The sequence below is a fragment of the Canis lupus genome, chromosome 18 (assembly GCF_011100685.1).
Source record: "Canis lupus familiaris isolate Mischka breed German Shepherd chromosome 18, alternate assembly UU_Cfam_GSD_1.0, whole genome shotgun sequence".
Lineage (NCBI taxonomy): Eukaryota > Metazoa > Chordata > Mammalia > Carnivora > Canidae > Canis > Canis lupus.
Window position 1 is genome coordinate 15,087,415 of NC_049239.1, and position 19,714 is coordinate 15,107,128.

A 19,714-nucleotide genomic window follows, 5' to 3' on the forward strand; every position below is an offset into this window, starting at 1 on the left:
AAAAATCCAAGGAATCTTAAACTGGCATAGGTAGAAGTTTCTAGATAATCTGAAAACAGGCAGAGATAATTCTGTAGTGAAAGCAACTCCAGCTCCTGCCTCATTAGGATAAGTGTTATGGCTACACTGTAAGCCTTGACTTAATGTTTGCCCCTGTGTTCTTCCTACACCCACTTCTCAGTATGGGGGCCTTTGAAGTCAAACAGATAGTATCAAGTCTCATTTCCACTCTTATTAGCTTTGCCACCCTTTCCCTTACCTGAGAAATGTAGGTAAGTTACACCGACATATAGCAGCAAGTAAGTTGCATGAGAGGATGTCCGATGCATGCCTAGCACATAGTAGGGAGTCAGCTAAGATTGGTTGCCATGTGTTCTCTTCCCCAAAGCACTCAGACAGACTGATGCTCATGCTTCCTCAGAGGGTGGAGGAGGGGACTTTCTCTAAGTTTCCCTGACTGGAACTGGACAGGGACCATTGTCACATAGTCTTTAAACCAGACTGGCAAATGGAGAATGGCAGGTGATGTCATGATGAGGGCAGAGGAGTGGACGGCAGCTTTACAAACTCGAGTGACTCTTCCAACATGCTCTCATGACTAGCTGCCCCATTTCCCATCACTCTTCTCCAGGCCTTGTTTTTTTCTTTTCTTTTTTTTTTTTTTTTTCTGAGACACAGGTTGGTTACAGCGAACCCCTTCCCTCCAGGTTCTGCCCCAGAGTACAGCCATCAGAGCTGGAAGGTCTTGAAAGCATTCCCCACTCCATTATCACCTGGAGGATGCCTGGTTTTTCATCTTGAGTGAAACAAGTCTGAAAAGGAACAAATTCAGAGTTCTGTCTCTGCTCTCAGAGCCCATTCTGTTCTAGACACAAATGTCCATGCTCAGCTTCAGTCTGTAGGATTCTCCTCCCCTCATTTCTGTTTGATCTGGCAACTAAAATTTATTATTTTTTCAGCCATTTTTTTCTTTTTTCCTTGATTAAACTTTTTTTTTAAAATCAAAGTGAAATGGACACATGGTTCAAAAGTCGAAAGAACCAAAAGACTTAGAATGAAAAACAGGAGTTCCTGCCATCCTGGGGGATCACTTTACCCACTCTGTGTTAGAGTACCTGTTCCCTGGATCCCAGTGCCTCCCTCTCTCTTGGTTTGCTCTTTTATTCTGATGGAGTATGTCCTCCATCAGCTTCCTGTGAAAAGGTACAAAGGGGTTCAATTTTTAGAACCCTTACACACCTGAAAATGTTTTTATTCTATCTTTACACTTAATTGATAATCTGAGTATATAGCTGGATTGAAAATCATTTCCCTTTTTTTAAGATTTTATTTTATTTATTCATGAGAGACACAGAGATAGAGACATAGGCAGAGAGAGAAGCAGGCTTCCTGCGGGGAGCCCTATGCAGGACTCAATCCCAGACCCTGAGATCACGACCTGAGCTGAAGGCAGACGCTCAACCACTGAGCCACCCAGGCATCCCAAAAATCATTTCCCTATGGAATTATGAAGACATTTTTTATTGGCTTTCCTTTTATTGGAAAGTCTGATATTCTCTTTGCATATGATCCGTTTTTAATCTCTAACACCCAGGGCTCTGAAGTTTCACAGGGATCACTCAATATGGGTCTTTTTTCATTCATAGTACTGGGTACTTAGCAGATTCATTCAGTCTATGAATACCTGTTTCAGGGATAATTTTGTATCTTACATCTTGGCTAATTTTCTCCCCACTATCGTCTTTATTCTTTGTATTGACCTCCCATTAGTTGGATGTTGGACCTTTTACTTTGATCTTTTCATTCTCTTATTACTTCTCTTCTCCTATTTTCTCTTATTCTCTTAATCTCTTGTTATACTTTCTAAAAGATTTTCTTCCATTTTACCTTCAAAGCTGTATATGAAATAACCAATTTATGATTAACTTTTTTAGATCTTTAGGATATGGTTCTTAGATATAAAGAACTTCTTGCAATTGCTTCCTTTTTGAAGATTTATTTACTTACTTACTTACTTACTTACTTACTTACTTATTTGAGAGAGAGAGTGCAAGAGCTCCTGTGAGGAGAAGGGCAGAAGGAGAGGGAGAGAATCTCAAGCAGACTCCTCACTAAACCAGGAGCCCCATGAGGGCTTGATCTCAAGACCCTGAGATCATGACCTAAGCCAAAACCAAGAGTTGGATGTTTAGCTGACTGAGCCACCCAGGAACCCTTATAATTGCTTCTTAATAATATCCTACAAGATATTATCATTTTGCAGAGATAATACCATCCTAGTATCTTTAACACAGGTTTTTTAGGTTTTTCCTCTTTGCTTCATTATCTTTGTTTCTTTCGTGTGTGTTCATGCATTTGATGTTTGGCTGGTCAGTCTCATGATGGAGATGTTCCAGGAATGTTTGGTGATGCCTAACCATTCACACTTAGAAGCACCAAGGCGCCTGGGTAGCTTAGTCAGTTAAGCGTCTTCAGCTCATGTCATGATCTCTGGGTCCTGGGATCAAGCTCCACCTGGGGGAGGGAGGGGAGTCTGCTTCTTCCTCTCCCTCTCTTTCTCAAATAAATAATGAAATCTTTAAAAATAAAAATAAAAAGAGTAAATAGAAGAGAAGCGTTAACCGGCTGATTGGAAGTCTTTGTGTGGGACTGTGAACAAAAAGGTCATCAGGTCACCAATCAGCCTATTTTGGAGGGTTCCTGAAGGCAAGATCTGGAAGCCTTTTCTCTGGGGCCATTCCATTTCTCGGGATAAGACTCCTCCCTGGTGATGTGCCTGGTGATAGGCATTCTAGGAGTGCCCACTAAGGATTTGACTAGAGAGAGCCCATGCTTACCTTGTTTCCCGCCCTGTGCCTCTCACCTGATCTCTGCTGAGCCTGGCAGCCCCTTATTTAATGGGATCTCTCCAGTTTTCTGGAGAGTAAACCTTTGTTCTCTTGTTGGATTAGAAGGGGTGGGTCCTGGCAGGAGCAATGGGAGTCATCTGGTCATGTGAGGTCGTAGTGTTGACCTGTAGGTCCAGCTACCACACAGGAAGACTTTCAACTTTCCCACTAGGTTTAGCCCTCACATGACCCATGACCTTTGCAGCTCGAAGTGGCTCCAGGTGCCCTATTTCTCAGAGGTTCTGTGGTAACTTGCCCTGCAATGAACACTTCTCCAGAGACATTCTATCTTCTGAAAGTATGTTCACGTCTCATGTTCACACTGTATCAATTGGGATGCTTCAGGTGCAAGTAGCAGAAAACCTGGTCTTACTAAATGCTTAAATTAAAAATTGTCTTATCACACATGACAAGAAGTCCAGAGGTGAAAGGGCACCACTCCCCAAAGATGAGGAATCAGCTCTCATTCTCTGTCTTTCTTTTACTCCATCCTCTTCTGCCTTCTATTTTCATCTTCAAAGTTTATAGCAAGGTGGCTGCCACACTTCCAGGGATATCCAGAAGAAGGTGGAGACCGCTTTTTCCTTATGTCTCATTTTAAAAGTGAGGAAAATCTTTGCAACCTCCCCCTAGAAAAAACTTTTTACGTATTTCTCACACTCCTTTCCAAACCAATCATTAGCAAGATAAATGAGATTTCCATTATTGGTTTAGGGGTTAAATGGAGGCTGGGAAGTAATCATCAGGAGGATCGCTATATCTCTGCCAATCTCTTTGTTCTTCCAGACCATGTCTTTTTTTTTAAATCTCTTTACTGTGATTTTAATAGTGTTTTGGATGAGGAGATAAGCATGTCCATTCCATGTGGCCCATGTAACAGGAAGTTCTTCAGCTACTTTCCTTACACATATCTGTACTACTAGCTCACTTTCTGTTCTATTTCTGTTTTGGGTGTGGTTTTTTTCGTTTTGTGTGTGTGTGTGTGTGTGTGTGTGTGTTTGTGTGTTTTTTTACTTTTTGTTATGAAATTTTCTCCATCTATGGAAAAGTAGAAAGAATAATAAAATGAGCACATGCATACCTAGTTTTAACAGCTGTAATATTAATACTTGGCAATTCTATTTACTTGATCTACATTTTCTGATAATACATTTTGAAGTAAATTGCAGCTATCATGGCACTTCACTTCTAAAGATTTCCAAATGCATCTTTAAAAAGTAAAGATATCTTCCTGTATAACCAAAATACTATTAATCACACTTAACAAAATCCAGCTCACTTTTCTCTCCTGTAGCACAAGGAGGGCCTATCACCATGGGGAAGACCTCAAAATGAGCCTGCTAGAAATTTTGGAAACAATGCAAATGTCTATCAGTAGATTAGTTAGGTCAGTTATGATATATCCACACTATAGAATATTGGGGAATATTTAAAATGTTGATATAATTTGACACATAGAAAGATCTCTACAATATCACTAGGCTTAAAAAAATAAGCATGTCTCAAAATAGTATGTACAGTGTGATCCAGTTCTTGCTTAAAACTGCATGTGCCCGTGTATGCAGAGTAGAGAAATCTGGAAGGATATAAATCAAAATGGTAATAGCACTTGATCTTGAGTGGCAGGATTATGGATGTCATTTTCTTTCTTTATATGTTTCAGCATTAGGAAAATTGTTTCACTGTTTGGGTATTCAGCTGTAAATAGGCGATGATGTTGTCGCCCCTTCTGATACAGGAGAGAAGGTATCGGGAATGTACCTGCGGTGATGTGTTTTCTGGACTATGCACTTTGAACATACAGAATGAATGGCCTCTTCGTTTTCATAAATATAGGAAGGTGATAGTCAATAACAAATTGTCACACCAACAGTTCTCGTAGTAACACTGAAAAACTACCTGTGGCCTTGTTTTTGGTTTGCAGGGGTGGTTTTTTTTGTGGCAAAATATACATAATGTAAAATTTACCATTTTAACCATTTCTAAGTGTACTGGTGCTTGGCATAAGTACATTCACATTGTGGCGCGACCAGATCCCATCCATCCCCAGAACTTTCTATCATCTCCTACTGAAATGCTGCACCCCTTAAACACTAATATCCCATTCCCCATCCCCAATACCTGGTAACCACCATTCTACTTTCGGTCTCTATATAATTACTCTGGGCACCTCACATAAGTGGAATTCATACAATATTTCTCCTTTGTGACTGGCTTCTTTCACTGGGTATCTTGTCCTCAAGGTTCGTCTGTGTGTTATAGTGTGTGTACGGATTTCCTTTCTTTTTAAGACTTAACTAATATTCCATTGTGTGGATATACCATATTATGTTTTATCCATTCGTCTATTTATTGATGGACATTTGGGTTGTTTCCACCTTTGTGGCTTTGCTTTTATTATTTTTTTAAGATTTTATTTATTTATTCATGAGGAAAACACACACAGAGAGAGGAGAGGCAGAGACACAGGCAGAGGGAGAAGCAGGCTCCATGCAGGGAGCCTGACGTGGGACTCGATCCCGGATCTCCAGGATCACGCCCTGGGCTGAAGGCGGCACTAAACCGCTGAGCCACCTGGGCTGCCCTGTGGCTTTGCTTTTAAATGTCTCTGCTGGGGCACCTGGGTGGCTCAGTTGGTTAAGCGTCTACCTTCGGCTCAGGCCATGATCTCAGGGTCCTGGACTCGAGCCCGATGTCAGGCTCCCTGCTCAGTGGAGAGTCTTCTTCCTCTACCACTCCCCTTGCTCATGCTTTGGTGCACGCTGTCTCTCTCTCTCTCTGAAATATATAAATAAAATTTTAAAAAATAAAATAAAATAAATGACTGTGGATCTGATTTGAACTCAGCTATAGGACACCTGGAAAGAATTGAGAGTGAAAACAAGGGAGAAGAGAAAAAATCAACAGTGCTGCTTCATGCTCCTTGAAGAGACAGTTCTTAAAGCAGCATGCAGAAAACTGTTTTGTTTTGTTTTGTTTTTTAAGGATCTTATTTTTTTTTTCTCCTGAACTTCTTTTTCTCCCTATATTTCTCCCTGGTCAATCACCTGATGAAAGTGGAGAAGCAGGAAAAACAACTGCTAACTAACTTTGACTATTCCTCTTCTAATTCTTTTGCTGATGTGTTTGGTTTTTTGCGGCTCATGAAGCATGTGGTGCTTCTTACTGTGACATTGCTTTTCTGTAAGCTTAGCCTTCATCAAGGTGAGATCTGCTGGACTGTTTATACACAAGGAACTCCTGCACTCGTTCATTGAGAAACGTAATTCTTCAGCACCAACCATGCCAGCCTCTCGTTCTAGTGGCTTGTCAAAAGTTAAGTGGAAACATTCATCCTCAGAAGGTACAATTAAACTACATATGGGGCTTGACATTAAGAAACACATCTGGAACACCTGGGTGGCTCAGTCGGTTAAGCGTCTGCCTTTGGCCCAGGTCATGGTTCCAAGGTCCTACGATCAAGCCCGCATTGGGCTCCCTGCTCAGCGGGGAGTCTGCTTCTCCCTCTCCCTCTGCCCCTCCCCTTGCTCCTGCATTCTCTCTCTCTCTCTCTCTCTCTCTCTCTCACGCTGCTCTCTCTCAAATAAAATCTTAAAAAAGAAAAGAAAGAAAGAAAGAAAGAGAGAGAGAGAGAAAGAAAGAAAGAAAGAAAGAAAGAAAGAAAGAAGAGACAGAAAGAAAGAAAGAAAGAAGAAAGAAGAAGAAATAAGAAGAAAGAAATAAAGAAAGAAGAAAGAAAGAAAGAAAGAAAGAAAGAAAGAAAGAAAGAAAGAAAGAAAGAAAGAAAGAAGAAAAGAAAGAAAGAAGAAAAACACATCGGAGGAGGTGGGGGGGGTGCCTGACTGTCTTGGTCACATCTGGAGGCACCTGGCTGGCTCGGTCAGTGAAGCGTGCAACTCTTGTTCTCAGGGTCGGGAGTTCAAGCCCCACGTTGGGTGTAGAACTTACTTTAAAAAAAAGGAAAAAGGGAAAAAGAGATTTGGCTGTGGAGTAAGAGACTGTGCTCCATCACTGGGACAAAACCTTTTTTTCATACCAATGCGATAACAGCCTCATAAAGCTCTAGTTGCCAGAAAACAAGTGTAGGGGCATCTTCCATCATGACAGATATTTTGGTAACTGTTTTGAAGTTGTTTACTTGGTTGATCTTGTCAGATCCCACTTTCAGAAAGAAGCAACTAGCTGGCGAGTACAAATTACTTACATGCAGATAGATAACTGAATTCATCAGAAGACTAGTTTCAAGTTAATTCTCTATTGCTGTATCTTAAATTCCACTTACACTGTTGAAGTTTTCCCTGGTGCCTGGACTTAAGCAGGGCAGGGCCTGATCTCAGCCTGAATCCTTCCCTGCTGTACATAGGCCACTGCCCTGCCTTCCTTGGTGTATAGAGAAAGCGACTCGGCCCCCCTGCCGAGCTCCCTTAAACAGCGTGGGTCTTCCTCCCTCAGACAGAAAGTTCACTCTGTCCGTTCTCTCTTGCCCTTAGACCATCATCTGCAAATAGCATCAGCAGCAGCACATCTTCAAACCACAGTGGCTACACCCCGGAACCTCCCCTGCCCCCAGCTGGAGGTGACCTCACCAGCCGACTGTCGAGTGATGAAGGGGAGATGGACGGTGCTGACGAACCCGAGAAGTTAGACTGTCATTTCTCTACCCACCACCCCAGACCTCTTGCGGTAGGCCACCGTGTGTCCACCCGTGCGTCCCTCCCCTCCCCCAGCGCTCTGCGGCACTTAGTGGCACTTAGTGATCGCGTGGGGCAGCACGCTTTCCTGGGAGAGGCTGCCAGAACAGAACGGTGTTCTCTAGAAAGCTTCACCCCGAGGTTGAATGATTACCTTCGAATCACCCCTGAAAATCACGGAAGGAAAGGGCAGGGCTCCCTACTGGCTGTAAGCCTTTAAGCACCTGAGTACCCGTGGTCCACCTTGAAGCGAGCACGCCTGAGAAGTGGTATTTATATACGTGCCCTGGGGAGCTGCCCTTGCGGCCTCGCCCGTCTAAATACGGAGCCTCTGATTCCAGAGTGTGTCTAGCTCACCTGCCTTGGAGGCCGCCTGTCCTAGTGGTGTGCCAGGTGCCAGCCCGAGCTGCTTTTCTCCCCTATTGATTCTGAGTTTTATTGTTATTAGTAAGTGCGACCATATGGTCCCAGAACTGAGAGAGAGAGAGAGTGTGTGTGTGTGCGCGCGCGCGTTGAAGAGCGGAGAGGAGGAAGTATTTCACATCAGCATGATTGCTGATTAACAAAAAGGTACAATTCCTTCCCAATTCCTTGAAAGAGTCCACTTTTGACAGCTCAGAAGGTCACTGAAATCGAAGTGGGAAATCTAAGGAGGCATGAGCTAAAGGCTTGTTTATGTTTGCCCTACAAGCACTTAAGAAGGGACTGACTGCCTGATGCCACCATCGCGGAGTCGAATTCAGGGGGGCCTGGAATGTGGGACCCCACGGCCGGTTTGCTGTGGTCCCGGCTTGAGCCCTGCAAGGTTACCGTTGACTGCCCCATGGCTGTCATGGGCTGTATAGGTATCATCAATCCGCACCGGGGCGCCTGGCTGGCTCCATCGGTAGAGCGTGTGACTCTTGAGCTCGGGGTTGTGAATTCAAGCCCCACACTGGGTGTAGAGCACAGAAGTGCAGCGCCATTAGCCAGGAAAAGGTGGCGAGAAGTATGGGCGGGATGACGGCTGATGTGACTGGCAACCCGTGAGGTCTGCCTCGGTGGCCGGTGCCGCGAAGATCTACAGCTCTATTGAAGGCACCGTGTGCAACAGAGAACAGGAGCAGGAGCCTCTTAGGCGTGTGACCTTGCATCTGTATTGAATTGGAGACCTAGGTAGCAGGGACAATAGGGAGCTCCCAGGTTCCAAGTCTAAAAGAGAAATTGGACTCTACCAGAAGGCCAGACTCCAGAGCATGGGATATTTGTTCAAATGACAAGCTGCCAGGCTACAGTGGATTAGCTCAACCCCGGGCATGGCAGATTTGTATGCCCTTAATGTTTGCTGATTTAAATGGAAAGCCCGTGGATTGTTTCTTTGCTCTGTCCTTTTTCTCATGGTCAATTGATACAGTAAATCATTTTTTGTAATGAACGGTCATTCAGGGTGTCTTTAGCAACAGGAATGAAGGAAGAAAAGATGTCTAGACCTGAAACAGCTCCCACAGGCTGCTGGGGACCAGCTTCCACATTGGAGAATCCCCTTTATATATTTTCCTGCTCCATCCATAAGCACTTGATATGAAAGTGCAGGAAAAGAGTTTTTCATCAAGGGTACCAGATTTGACGGGAGACAGAATTTTAATGCAAAGCCCCCAAAACATAAGCAGAAACAAAACAAAGGGAAGGTCTTGCATTTCCTCCCTAAGAAGTGTTCCAAAGGCTGGTTCCAGGAAGCGTTTGTGGAAAGAGCGCCAAACCCAGCGCTGTGTCTGGGATGGAGGCCAGGGAGCCGCTGGGAGGTCTGGGGGAAGGGGGGAGAAGCTGTATTTGAGTTATAGAGTCTTATGCAGACTCGCCCAAGCTCTCGACCAGCCAAATGTCACCTTCTCGGAGGTCGCCTCTTGGATTTCTGTCTGCTGGCCTTCTGGTTGCCCTAACATCATAATCCAGTGATGTCCATTAAACATCATACTGCTCATATTTCAGCCATATGTTTTATTTTTTATTTTTTTATTTTTTAAAGAATTTATAATTTATTCATGAGAGACAGAGAGAGAGAGAGGCAGAGACACAGGCAGAGGGAGAAGCAGGCTCCATGTAGGGAGCCTGATGTGGGACTCAATCCCAGGACTCTAGGATCACACCCTGGGCCAGAGGCAGGCCATAAAGCTGAGCCACCCAGGGATCCCCCATCTTTAAACATTTTGTAGGACTTTGTCTCTCCAATCCATTCGTTAGCCCAAATCCCTACCGCCCTCACACTGAGGAGGGAGAAGAGGATGAGGTTTCCAGGCTTTATACATTTATAATCAAGTGAGGCACATAGACGTTATTTATATAGAACATAAAAGAGCCATGTAGTGATTTCAAGGTGAAATGTAACACAGCATGCGGGAGCTGTGCAGAGGGAGCTCCGAGGGACGAGGTTGCTCAAATAAGGGCCAGTGGAAATGAGAATCTTGACGAGGGCGCTCAGGGAGCAGAGAATTGGGACTTCAAGAGAAGGGGGAAGGAGAGGGCAACTGGAGGGAACAGCATGAATGGAAGCGTGGAGGCGGTGACGTGTCGCAGGGCAGCCTACAAGAGAGGTGGGCATGAGGTCAGGACTGGGGAAGGAAGGAGCGCATAGCCTCCTTGGAAGTCAAGTGGCCCTGGTGACAATGGACAGGAAAGCTCTGGCCAGTCGAGGACTGCACCGGTACAAGCAGTGTCCCTTACTGTAATGACAAGCAGGGGACCGCGAGTCCCCAGAGAAGATGGATGATACACCATAAGCCGGCTGGGCCGAAAAATCATGCCGCCTGCTGGTTGTCGTTGGCTTGTCTTTGTTTGTTTGTTTGTTTTGAACCAAAAATACTGGCTCGATCCCGGGTGTAGAGAACGTAGCCCTCGGTGCCACGGAAAATTGAATGTCACTACTGTCGAGTCCTCACACGAGGTTCCGCAGAGAATCCAGAGCGCAGACGAAAGCGCCACAGAAATATTTTTGGCTTCAGCACTATTTGCTTCTTTATTTTGAGTAAAATTGTACCCCTGTGTGTTTTTGTGCAAATGTTATTTTTCTCTGCATGGTTTATATTAGCTTATTAACCTGTAATCAAAATTAAAATGTCTTTTCCCTCACAGTTTTGCTCATTCGGGAGTCGCCTCATGGGACGCGGGTACTATGTGTTTGATAGAAGATGGGATCGTTTTCGATTCGCACTAAACTCCATGGTAGAAAAACACTTGAATTCACAGATGTGGAAGTAAGTGAGCCATTTTTGTGCAATATTTGCTCAGAGCTGCCCCACGACTGTCTGCGCCCTAGCTTTCTGGATGAACGTGGTAGTTGGCTTTTCATAGAACAAAATGATTCGGAAATCAGGATCCGTGGTTAATTCTGAAATGCCAGGTCTTCTTAATGGCTCTCAGACACACGTACAAGGTGTGCCTTGTCGTCTTTGGAGATCATGTTTGTGTTGGTAATCTTCTAAACTAAGTGAAAAAGGCATTAGATAAGATCTTGTTTATGTAAGAGTATTAAAGGGCCTTTTTGCTATGACTAAGAACACCTACGGATCCTAAGAATATGCCTCTGTTTGTGATGTTAATGCTACAGTGTCGATACTAGACATTTCACGATGGTCATGGACCCATTTCTAACGGTGCAGTGTCCTGTGAAAAACTATGTACAGCGGCCAACAGGGCGGATCCTGAGTGCTGTTTAAAGTTGGTTAAGCTTGTCTTTGGCCCTTCCCACCTCACTAGAGCTCTCTCCTGCCCTCTCCCTGTACCTCTCTCCACCCTCAACTCCAGCTTACGTTCCATTCCTCTGACACCCCCTTTCTTCCCCAACACCTCCCAGTGTACTCACATCCTAGTAAGAGATGTGGAAAAAGGGAAGAAAGCTTCCTGCCTTAGGCGGATGCCCTGGTGAAAGAGCACCCAGCTAGACCCCTCTCCGACCACAGCCACGGGGCCTTGCGTGCTGGCCACTCGGTAACGCTCGGCCAGCCCTGCGGGCACTCCCCCCACCCACCCACCCACTCCCACAAAGGTGAGCTTTTAAGGACATCAGAATCCATTAGAGTCGTGGACCCCTCGGGTCAGGGCCCGGCCGGCTGAGGAAGCCCCCTCACCCCACGCAGGGCAGCCCGGGAAGGCGGGAGGGCATTCCTGAGGATGAGAGGCTGCCGTGGGCGTACACGGGACAGAGTCCGCAGCGGGCCCCCCTCCCAGCCCCCGTGGAACCCCAGCCCCTTATCCCTGCGATGCCCAGAGAGCCTCTGGCCCCGAACTTAGCAGGAGCAAGCCCCACGGGGGCCGCACGCTGACACTTCACCACGGGGCAGGAAAGGGCCACAAGAGAAGCTTATCGTTTCTTCTCACTGAAGCGACAGCTCAGTGTGTCAGAAGGGCGCCCTCGGTCGTGTGCCCGTGTCCGATCCCCGCCGCCACAATCGGGCGCTGCACGCGGGGGGCCCGCGTTCCTGGTGGTTCGGTGACTGAACCTGGTGCGCTCGCTCCCCACGCTGGCAGCCGGCCCCGGGGTCCTCGCAGCCCTTTGCTCTCCTGCGTGGCGCAAGGTGTAAACCCGGACACGTGGAAGGAATGTGTTGATCTGTATTTCGCTACCTGGTGTCCTGTCGGCTCAAGCTCCATATTCCTTTCCTCCTCAGGCACAGAAACCCGAGCCCCAGGGCGTCAGGTCCCTCCCCCCTTTTCAGGACTTGCCTAACCAATCTGCTGTCACTGAGCAACATTGGGGCTGCCTGGGTGTCAACTCTGGAGAGCGTAGCGCCCCGCTGCCCTCTCAGCCTCGCTGCCCAAACCCCAGGCCCCGACGGGCCCGAACCTGGAGGGATGGCAGCCGATGGGGGCGTGGAAGACATTAGGAAGAAAAGGAACGGCCAAGACTCTTTTTTCTTTAACAAGCATTTAACTCTGCATCAGGAGACGCCAACACAGTATTCTCTTGCAGCCAGGTCAGCATCTGGATCTCCATGCCAGCTGGCAGGGGAGGCTGGGCACTGTCAGTAATTTATTCGCATCCGCGGGCTGTTGTACGGGACTTCCCTAGGCCAGCGTGCAGGGGCGAAGCCAGGGCACAGCCCTTGGGGCTGAAACCCACTGCCAAGCTGCACCCACGTAAACGCATCCCCGGTGCAGCGCGGGGGGCAGGGGCTTCCAGGGACACCGAGCGGCCCGAGCCCCCCTCCGCTTCTGCCGCCCGCTCCGGGTTAGCGAGGAGCAGGAGCAAAGGGACAGACAGTAGAGGAAGGCGTAGCATCCAGCCCAGGCCCGAGAGTCTGCCAGGGAAGGCATGACCTGTCCACCCAGCAGAGGCGCAGACTTGCACTGCTTGGGGGGGGTCCAGTCGGGGCAGCCGGAGCCCTCCCGGTTAAGGCCCTCGAGGGGGGCCCTCTCTAAAGGAGCCACCGCGCTGCTGTAATTGGCACTGATGACAAGTAACTGCCAGACCTCTGCCCGCAGGTGCTTCTAGCAGGTGCTTCCATCCGTATTTCAGCCGCTCAGAAACCAGAGTCAGGGGAGGCCGGAGCGGGCCACCCGCGGCACCAGGGGTGGCAGGGAGAGGGGCGAATGCCGCGGGCCCCAGAGATCTGCCCACAGTGTCAGGCCGGGCTGTGCGGTGCAGACAGTGTAGGGGCGTGTCCAGACCTCCCCGGTGGGAGCTCCCGGGAGTGCTTGCCCCGCATGCATAGTTATGTTGCTGCTGAGAATTCACCCGCTCACCCATCCACCCACCCATCCATCCATCCATTCGTTCACTCGTTGGTTCATTGCAACAAGTACTAAGGAGCCCTGGTTGGGTGCGGGCAGGACCTTTGACGTTCCCTAGGCTTCCGAAAAAGTAGATTTTCCAACGCCATCGTGGCCACAGTGGATTTGGGAGCATTTTTCCTCTTATGTTTGATCTGTTTGATCTGCTGTTTTCAAGGACCCTGTGCTTCTGTACTCAAGGATTCCTCTGGAGTCCACCCTAAAGTCGGAAGCCCTCAGCTCCACCAAATTGCAGGCAGAACACCGAGTCCTCAGGGCAGCGCTAGGAGAGGAATTTCCTTCTCAGTGAGGCCTCTTTCTGGAGACCGGGGGCACCTGGTCCTGTTGCTACAGCTGAGAGGGTGGCCTCCAGGGAGACAAGGAATTGCCAGAGGCCGGGTCTCGAAGCCCTGGGGGTAGCAAGTCCCAAGCCTGCCCACCTTCAAGTGCCACTTTCCAAGAAAGAGAGCTAGTTCCTGACTCACTGGGGGTGCTCAGCTACACTGAAAGAGATTTCCAGGGAAGCCGGGGAGGGGGAGCGAGGGGAAAGATAGGAAAGCTCCCGTTTGAAAATATTCACCTGGCTCCTGAGGTCAGTATCCTTTCCTGCAAAAAAAAAAAAAAAAAAAAAAATCAGGAACAAATAGTGTCCCCAAGGCCCCTGTGTTCCCCCCGGTTCCCGGAGTAGCAGCAACATGGAGCCAGAGCCTTGCATGCAGGTGGGAGTCCAAAAGAAGGCCCCAGGAGCGACCCGCACCCGGTGCCGACCTTGGCTCCACAGGCAGGGAGTTTGCTCCCAGGCACCCCCAACCTCTTGGAAGATACACACACACACCCCCAGCCCCCCGCACACCCCCAGCCCCGCTCCCAGACCGTGTATTCTCCTGTGTCCATATCCTGCATCTGTCTTCAGAACCAACTGGAAATGGCTGATCCCCTGGTCTGGATCCAGGGAGGGAAGACCCATGGAAGGGCAGCCACACCCCCATCGTAGCTCCTCAGAGAGAGAGAGCTGAGGTTGGGGGAGGTGGATAAGAGGAAATCGGAGCCAGCAGCCCCGATCTCACGTGGACTTGCCTCTCTGCAGAGTAAAGCGGAGGCCGCAGACAGCACAGCGAGAGGGCGCTGGCCTGTGAGTGGGGCGGGTGGAGTGGGGGAGCAGAGGACAGGAGGCCTGGGGGCCCCCAGGTGCAGGCCGCAGCGCCCTGTCCTCACACTTCTTACTTCAAGCCGGGACCTACCTGTGAAATGACTACTTCTCATTAAAAACCACCGTCAGCATTACCAAAAAAAGAGGGGGAGGGAGAGAGAGAGAGAGAACAGTGTCGGGGAGATTTATGTTCTAAATAACATTCGCCTTTATTCATGAACCCAGATCAGCCATTGTCCAGTAGCCAAGCGTGGAGACAAGGATGTGAGAGCCTGAAAGTGACGAAGACTAGGTTGCTGGATGTTGCAATGGGGGCACCCAGGGAAGGGCCATAATTCAGAGTCCGCCATCTCTCAAGGCTTCATCTTCCATCGTGTGGTCCGACCGGGGTCCCTCGAGCCCTGCCGCTCACACGCAGTCGAGCCTCCGGAGCGCTGCAAGCCTGTTTCTCACGGTTTCTCTCTCACTCTTCTCTCATGTTTAGGAAGATCCCTCCTGCGGCAGATAGCCCCATGCCCTCGCCAGCAGCCCACATCACCACCCCCGTTCCAGCATCCGTTTCACAGCCTTTCAACAACCCCAGTGCTGTGTATCTTCCTTCAGCTCCCATCAGCTCGAGACTCACCTCTTCTTACATAATGACATCAGCCATGCTCTCAAACGCAGCTTTTGTGGCGTCGCCGGACCCGAGCGCCCTCATGTCACACACCACAGCTTTCCCCCATGTGGCCGCAACCCTCAGCATCATGGACTCAACCTTCAAGGCCCCATCCGCCGTGTCCCCGATACCAGCTGTCACCCCTTCCCCATCCCACAAGCCATCCAAAACCAAAACCAGCAAATCCTCAAAAGTCAAAGACCTGTCTGCCCGTAGCGACGAGTCTCCAAGTAACAAAAAGAGGAAGCCGCAGCCTTCGACTTCCTCCTCCTCCTCCTCCTCCTCATTAACCTTGCAGACATCCCTCTCGTCTCCATTATCAGGGCCCCACAAAAAGAACTGTGTCTTGAATGCCAGTTCAGCTTTGAACTCCTATCAGGCGGCCCCCCCCTATAACAGTCTGTCTGTGCACAACTCAAACAATGGGGTGAGCCCCCTCAGTGCCAAACTGGAGCCCTCAGGACGGACCTCGCTGCCCGGCGGCCCCGCGGACATAGTGAGACACGTGGGCTCGGTGGGCGGCAGCAGTGACTCCTGTCCCCTCTCTGTGCCCTCCCTTGCAGGGGACCTCTCTCTGGCCTCACACAATGCCGTCTCTTCGCTGCCCCTCTCTTTTGACAAATCAGAAGGAAAAAAGCGTAAGAACTCGAGTTCTAGTAGCAAAGCCTGTAAAATCACTAAAATGCCTGGTATGAATAGCGTTCACAAAAAGAACCCGCCCAGCCTTCTCGCTCCGGTGCCCGATCCCGCTAACAGCACCTCCTCTCGGCAGGTAAGGGACCCGCCCTCCCGGGCTCGGGGGGCTTAGCCAGGAACCCCGGGCCGGCGACAGACCCCCGTGCGGAGGTCGGGTTAGGGAACGACACTGTGCGGCGAAGGCCCTTCTAAGCACCATGCAAGTAGCGCTTCGTTTAAGCCCCGCAGGCCGGTGCGGCTGGTGCCTCTGTTACCACCGCCCTACAGACGAGGAAACTGAGGCACGGGGAGCTTCTGACCCGCCCCTCCTCTTCTGACTCTCCTGTCTCCTGAGTTCGGAGGATTGCATCCAGTCTGCTCTCTGGGAACCCCCCCTTAGCAAGAGCCCAAGGCCTGGGCAGGTTTGGGGGTGACGGCGGGGAGCCACCTGCTGTGCCTCCCGGGTGACTGACTGTTCCCGCCCTTCCAGGCAGCCCCGGGCCCACCCCTCCTACAGTGAAACTGTGCCTCACGCCACCTGGCGCACAAGCGTCCCATGCCACTGTGCACGGAGGGGGGTGTACGGTGAGGAAGGCTGGGAAGACGGGGCAGAAGAGCCCAAGCTCAGCCGTCCTGAAGTCTGGTCTTTGCTCGCAGGCGGGGAGCTAGTTAGGAGAGGCCTTACCCCCTCCAGATGCCCCCTCACCCCTTGGCACCCAGGAGAGGGCGGAGGTGGTGGGAGAGTGGTCCCCGCAGGCCTACCCCAGAGCCTGAGCCCCACCTGGGCAGCCGGCCACCCGGGACATTAAGTGGGCCGGACCCTAAGCCCAGCCCTGTCTGGGGATGAGGACCTTGGAGAGATGAGAGGCAGTTGTTAAAGAGATATTTTGATGCTTTATGTCATCTTTATATGAGGCTTATTAAAACCTCATGAAGAGAACATCTGGAGGGGGATTCACAAATCACAAGTAAGCACGTGGGAAACAGCACATTTGACTCCCAAGGGCCAGGGGAGCTGCAATGTGAGGCCAAGGTGAGACAGGGGAGATGTAGGTCCCCTCTCTGGAGCCCGGGATGCTCACACCTGTCTGCAGCTGAGGCACATGTGCCACCATCTGGACCCCCCAGTTCAGGGATTCGGAGGAGGGGGCCAGCGCCCACAGAGCCCTCCTCTGAGATTACACCACTGGTGGGGCCACCTCCAGGCTGCTGGATGAGGGACAGAACCAGGGCTTCCTAAACTTGAATGTGCACAAGAATTCCCCAGGTTGCGGTGGGGGGTGGGGGGCCCATTAAAATGCAGACAGCAGCACTGCACTGGTTTACGGACCACACCCCTGAGCAACAAAGCTATAGTGTTAACCATTTTAATTTTGGGCTCTACCAGCATGGAGCCCAACATGGGGCTTGAACTCACAACCCTGAGATCAAGAGTCAGTTACTTACCGACTGAGCCATCCAGGCACACCCTAGTGTCACCCCTTTTAAAGCCCTTATGGGATGGGCTCTGTTCCAAGTCCCTGAGATACATTAATTCGTTTAATGGTTAACCGTTGCCCCCCCCCCCCTTTTTTACAAATGAATAAACCAAGGCACAGGAAGGTTAAACAACGTGCCCAAGTCACACACAGCAAGGAGATGGTGGAGCCAAGATTTAAACCCAGGCAGTTTGGCTCTGGAGTCTGGGCTCTTAACCTCCATGCCTCTGTGTTAATGGAATGTCTCTGTACTGAGCAAATGTTGCCCTGTCTGTTCTTGGATCAGCGGGACCATAGGAAGTGTTCAGCAAACACAATGAATTAGTCAAAACCAGCGGTGAAAGGAACATACAGGCCTCTGCCAGACTATTTATCAGGAGGAAATTCAAAATAGCTGATGCCTCGAACAGCCGCCGGGGGTCTAGCCCACATTGGCTCCCTAATGCAGGTGATACCTGGGTGCTTGTCACCAGTCCATTTAGAAAAGCCTCTGTCCAAGGTCACCCCGGTGATGTCCAGGTGTTGGGGAAAGGCCTCCGCGATCTGGGTTGGTTCTGTTAGGAGACTAGGAGAAGCATGACGTACGTTGAGAAATTCAAGGTAAACGTGGGCTTTGGGAGCCATCTGGGTATCTATTTAATTGTGTCTGGTAGGTGTAAGCCCAGAATTTACCAGAGAGATTAAATTGAACAAAAAAAAACAAGACTGCGAGTATAAGGCAGACGTCTTTATGGAAAGGTGAGTTCACAGAGAGGATGAGCTCGTTCTAGGCCCAAGGAGGAGCTGCTGTGGGAAGGGTACTCACCTGAGGAACCCGCCCACCGCGAGCCCAGGACGGGGGAGAGGCCCCCAGTGCGGCCTCCTGGGCTGCAGCCCCCACTCCCACTTGAAGGGTGAAGCCCAGAGCCATTTGGCTGGGTTTTCTGAAGGTGTTTGCTGTGTCCTGTGGCCAGTAAAACTGATGCAGAGTAAGATGCAGGCTTTTATCAACTAAGGCAGTCCAAGGGAGACTGGGCAGGAAACAAGCTAGGTCTGGGACCGGTCTGGGAGGTCAGAGGTGCCAAATGCCCTCCAGGAAGGGCCAGGCCTCTCCCAGAGTCCTTCATCCTCACCTCTGAGATGGGAGGGGCATGAGCAAGGTGCCCCCGGAGCCGTTTTTGTCTTCTCTACCGTCTAAGATGGAAACATGAGTGGCCCACCACTGGAGGAGGGTGATGGCACCGTGGGACCCAGGGCGGCACCAGGTACCAGGGATCTTTGGCAGCAGGCCGGCCGGTGTAGCTGAGTGGGACTTCACTGGTGTCTTTCAGGTCGGGAAAAATAGCAGCCTAGCTTTGTCACAATCCAGTCCTTCAAGCATCTCCAGCCCAGGACACAGCCGACCGGTAAGAAACCGGGGTAGGGTGGGGGTGGGAAGTACCTGGGGTCACCAGCAGAGAGAGCCAGGCCGTTGGGGCAGACCCTGGCTCACACCCCCAGCTCCAGTTAAGAGCTCAGGCCTTCTGGTTACAGCTGTGTGTCCTTGGCTAAGTTACTTAAACTTCTCTGCACTTCAGTTTCCTCACCCACAAGGGGATCACAAAGGCCCCTACCTCCCATGGCTTTGTGAGGATCAAGTTAATTTATTCGCCTAAAGCCTCTAGAAAATGCCTGGCACATAACAAACACACAAGCCTTGGCCCCAAGTATTAATAGCAGCTTTGTGATATTAGGCACATTACTTCTCTGAGTCTCAGTGTTTTCATCTGTTAAATGGCAAAGGTGACGCTTACCTCCTAAGGTTGCTGTGAAACTTAATGGTGTTGACCCGAGGGCCTTGCTCGGGACACTGCTCAATCAGTCCTTTCTCAAGGCCTCTAGTGAGTTGCAGCTGTTATTCAAGATGTGGTTTCATGGTGGGAATGTCCAGGGTAGATTTAGCAGTTTTTACAAACTCAAAGAGTGAGAGTAGTCAGGGTACAAATGATTTTCTCCAATGGAGTGTGTGTGCCTCTGAGGGAGGCTAGGAGGGTGGGTTATGGGTGTTCTACGTAACTGGAAAAAGCATACGCATGGCCGCGTTGTGTCAGCTTAGATGTGGGTTTCATAGATACCAGATCCCAATGTTTGTCTGCATTTTGGCCTCTGGGGTTTCCCCACCAATGTTGGGTGGCGTTTGGGTGAAGATCATAGGGAAGTAATTTCTGTATCCCCAGCATCTTGAGTCCCTTTTTGTGCCTGAGCCCCCTCCACCCATCCTGTGAGATGGGGGCAGGGAACGGATGGATGCAGGGGGGTCTGTGCCCTGGTAACCGGCCTCTGTTCCTGACCGGCCTCCTGCACAGGTTGTGGAGTGCACCTGGAGGCTACATTGTCACCCTTAACAAACATAATAATAATAAAATAGACACCATTTGTTGAGGCTTTTCCCTGCAGGTGCTCTGCTGAGC

The 19,714-nt window shown here is 49.8% G+C and overlaps 1 protein-coding gene across 14 annotated transcripts in view; it reads left to right on the forward strand.

Moving 5' to 3' along the window:
* The window catches only part of ATXN7L1 (ataxin 7 like 1), a 245,328-nt gene that overhangs the window by 220,277 nt on the left and 5,337 nt on the right, over nt 1–19,714 (forward strand). For 12 of the 14 annotated variants that reach the window (XR_005373183.1, XM_038562722.1, XM_038562723.1 and 9 more), the window contains 5 exons: nt 7,379–7,571; nt 10,688–10,809; nt 12,223–12,528; nt 14,959–15,904; nt 18,596–18,670. Coding sequence is in view for 13 of the 14 variants with exons in the window: in XM_038562722.1 (XP_038418650.1) it covers nt 7,379–7,571; nt 10,688–10,809; nt 12,223–12,528; nt 14,959–15,904; nt 18,596–18,670 (1,642 nt within the window). In the remaining variant the exon portion in view is untranslated. The remainder of the gene's footprint in view (nt 1–7,378; nt 7,572–10,687; nt 10,810–12,222; nt 12,529–14,958; nt 15,905–18,595; nt 18,671–19,714) is intronic. The other 2 variants (XM_038562725.1, XM_038562726.1) reach the window with 1 other exon arrangement.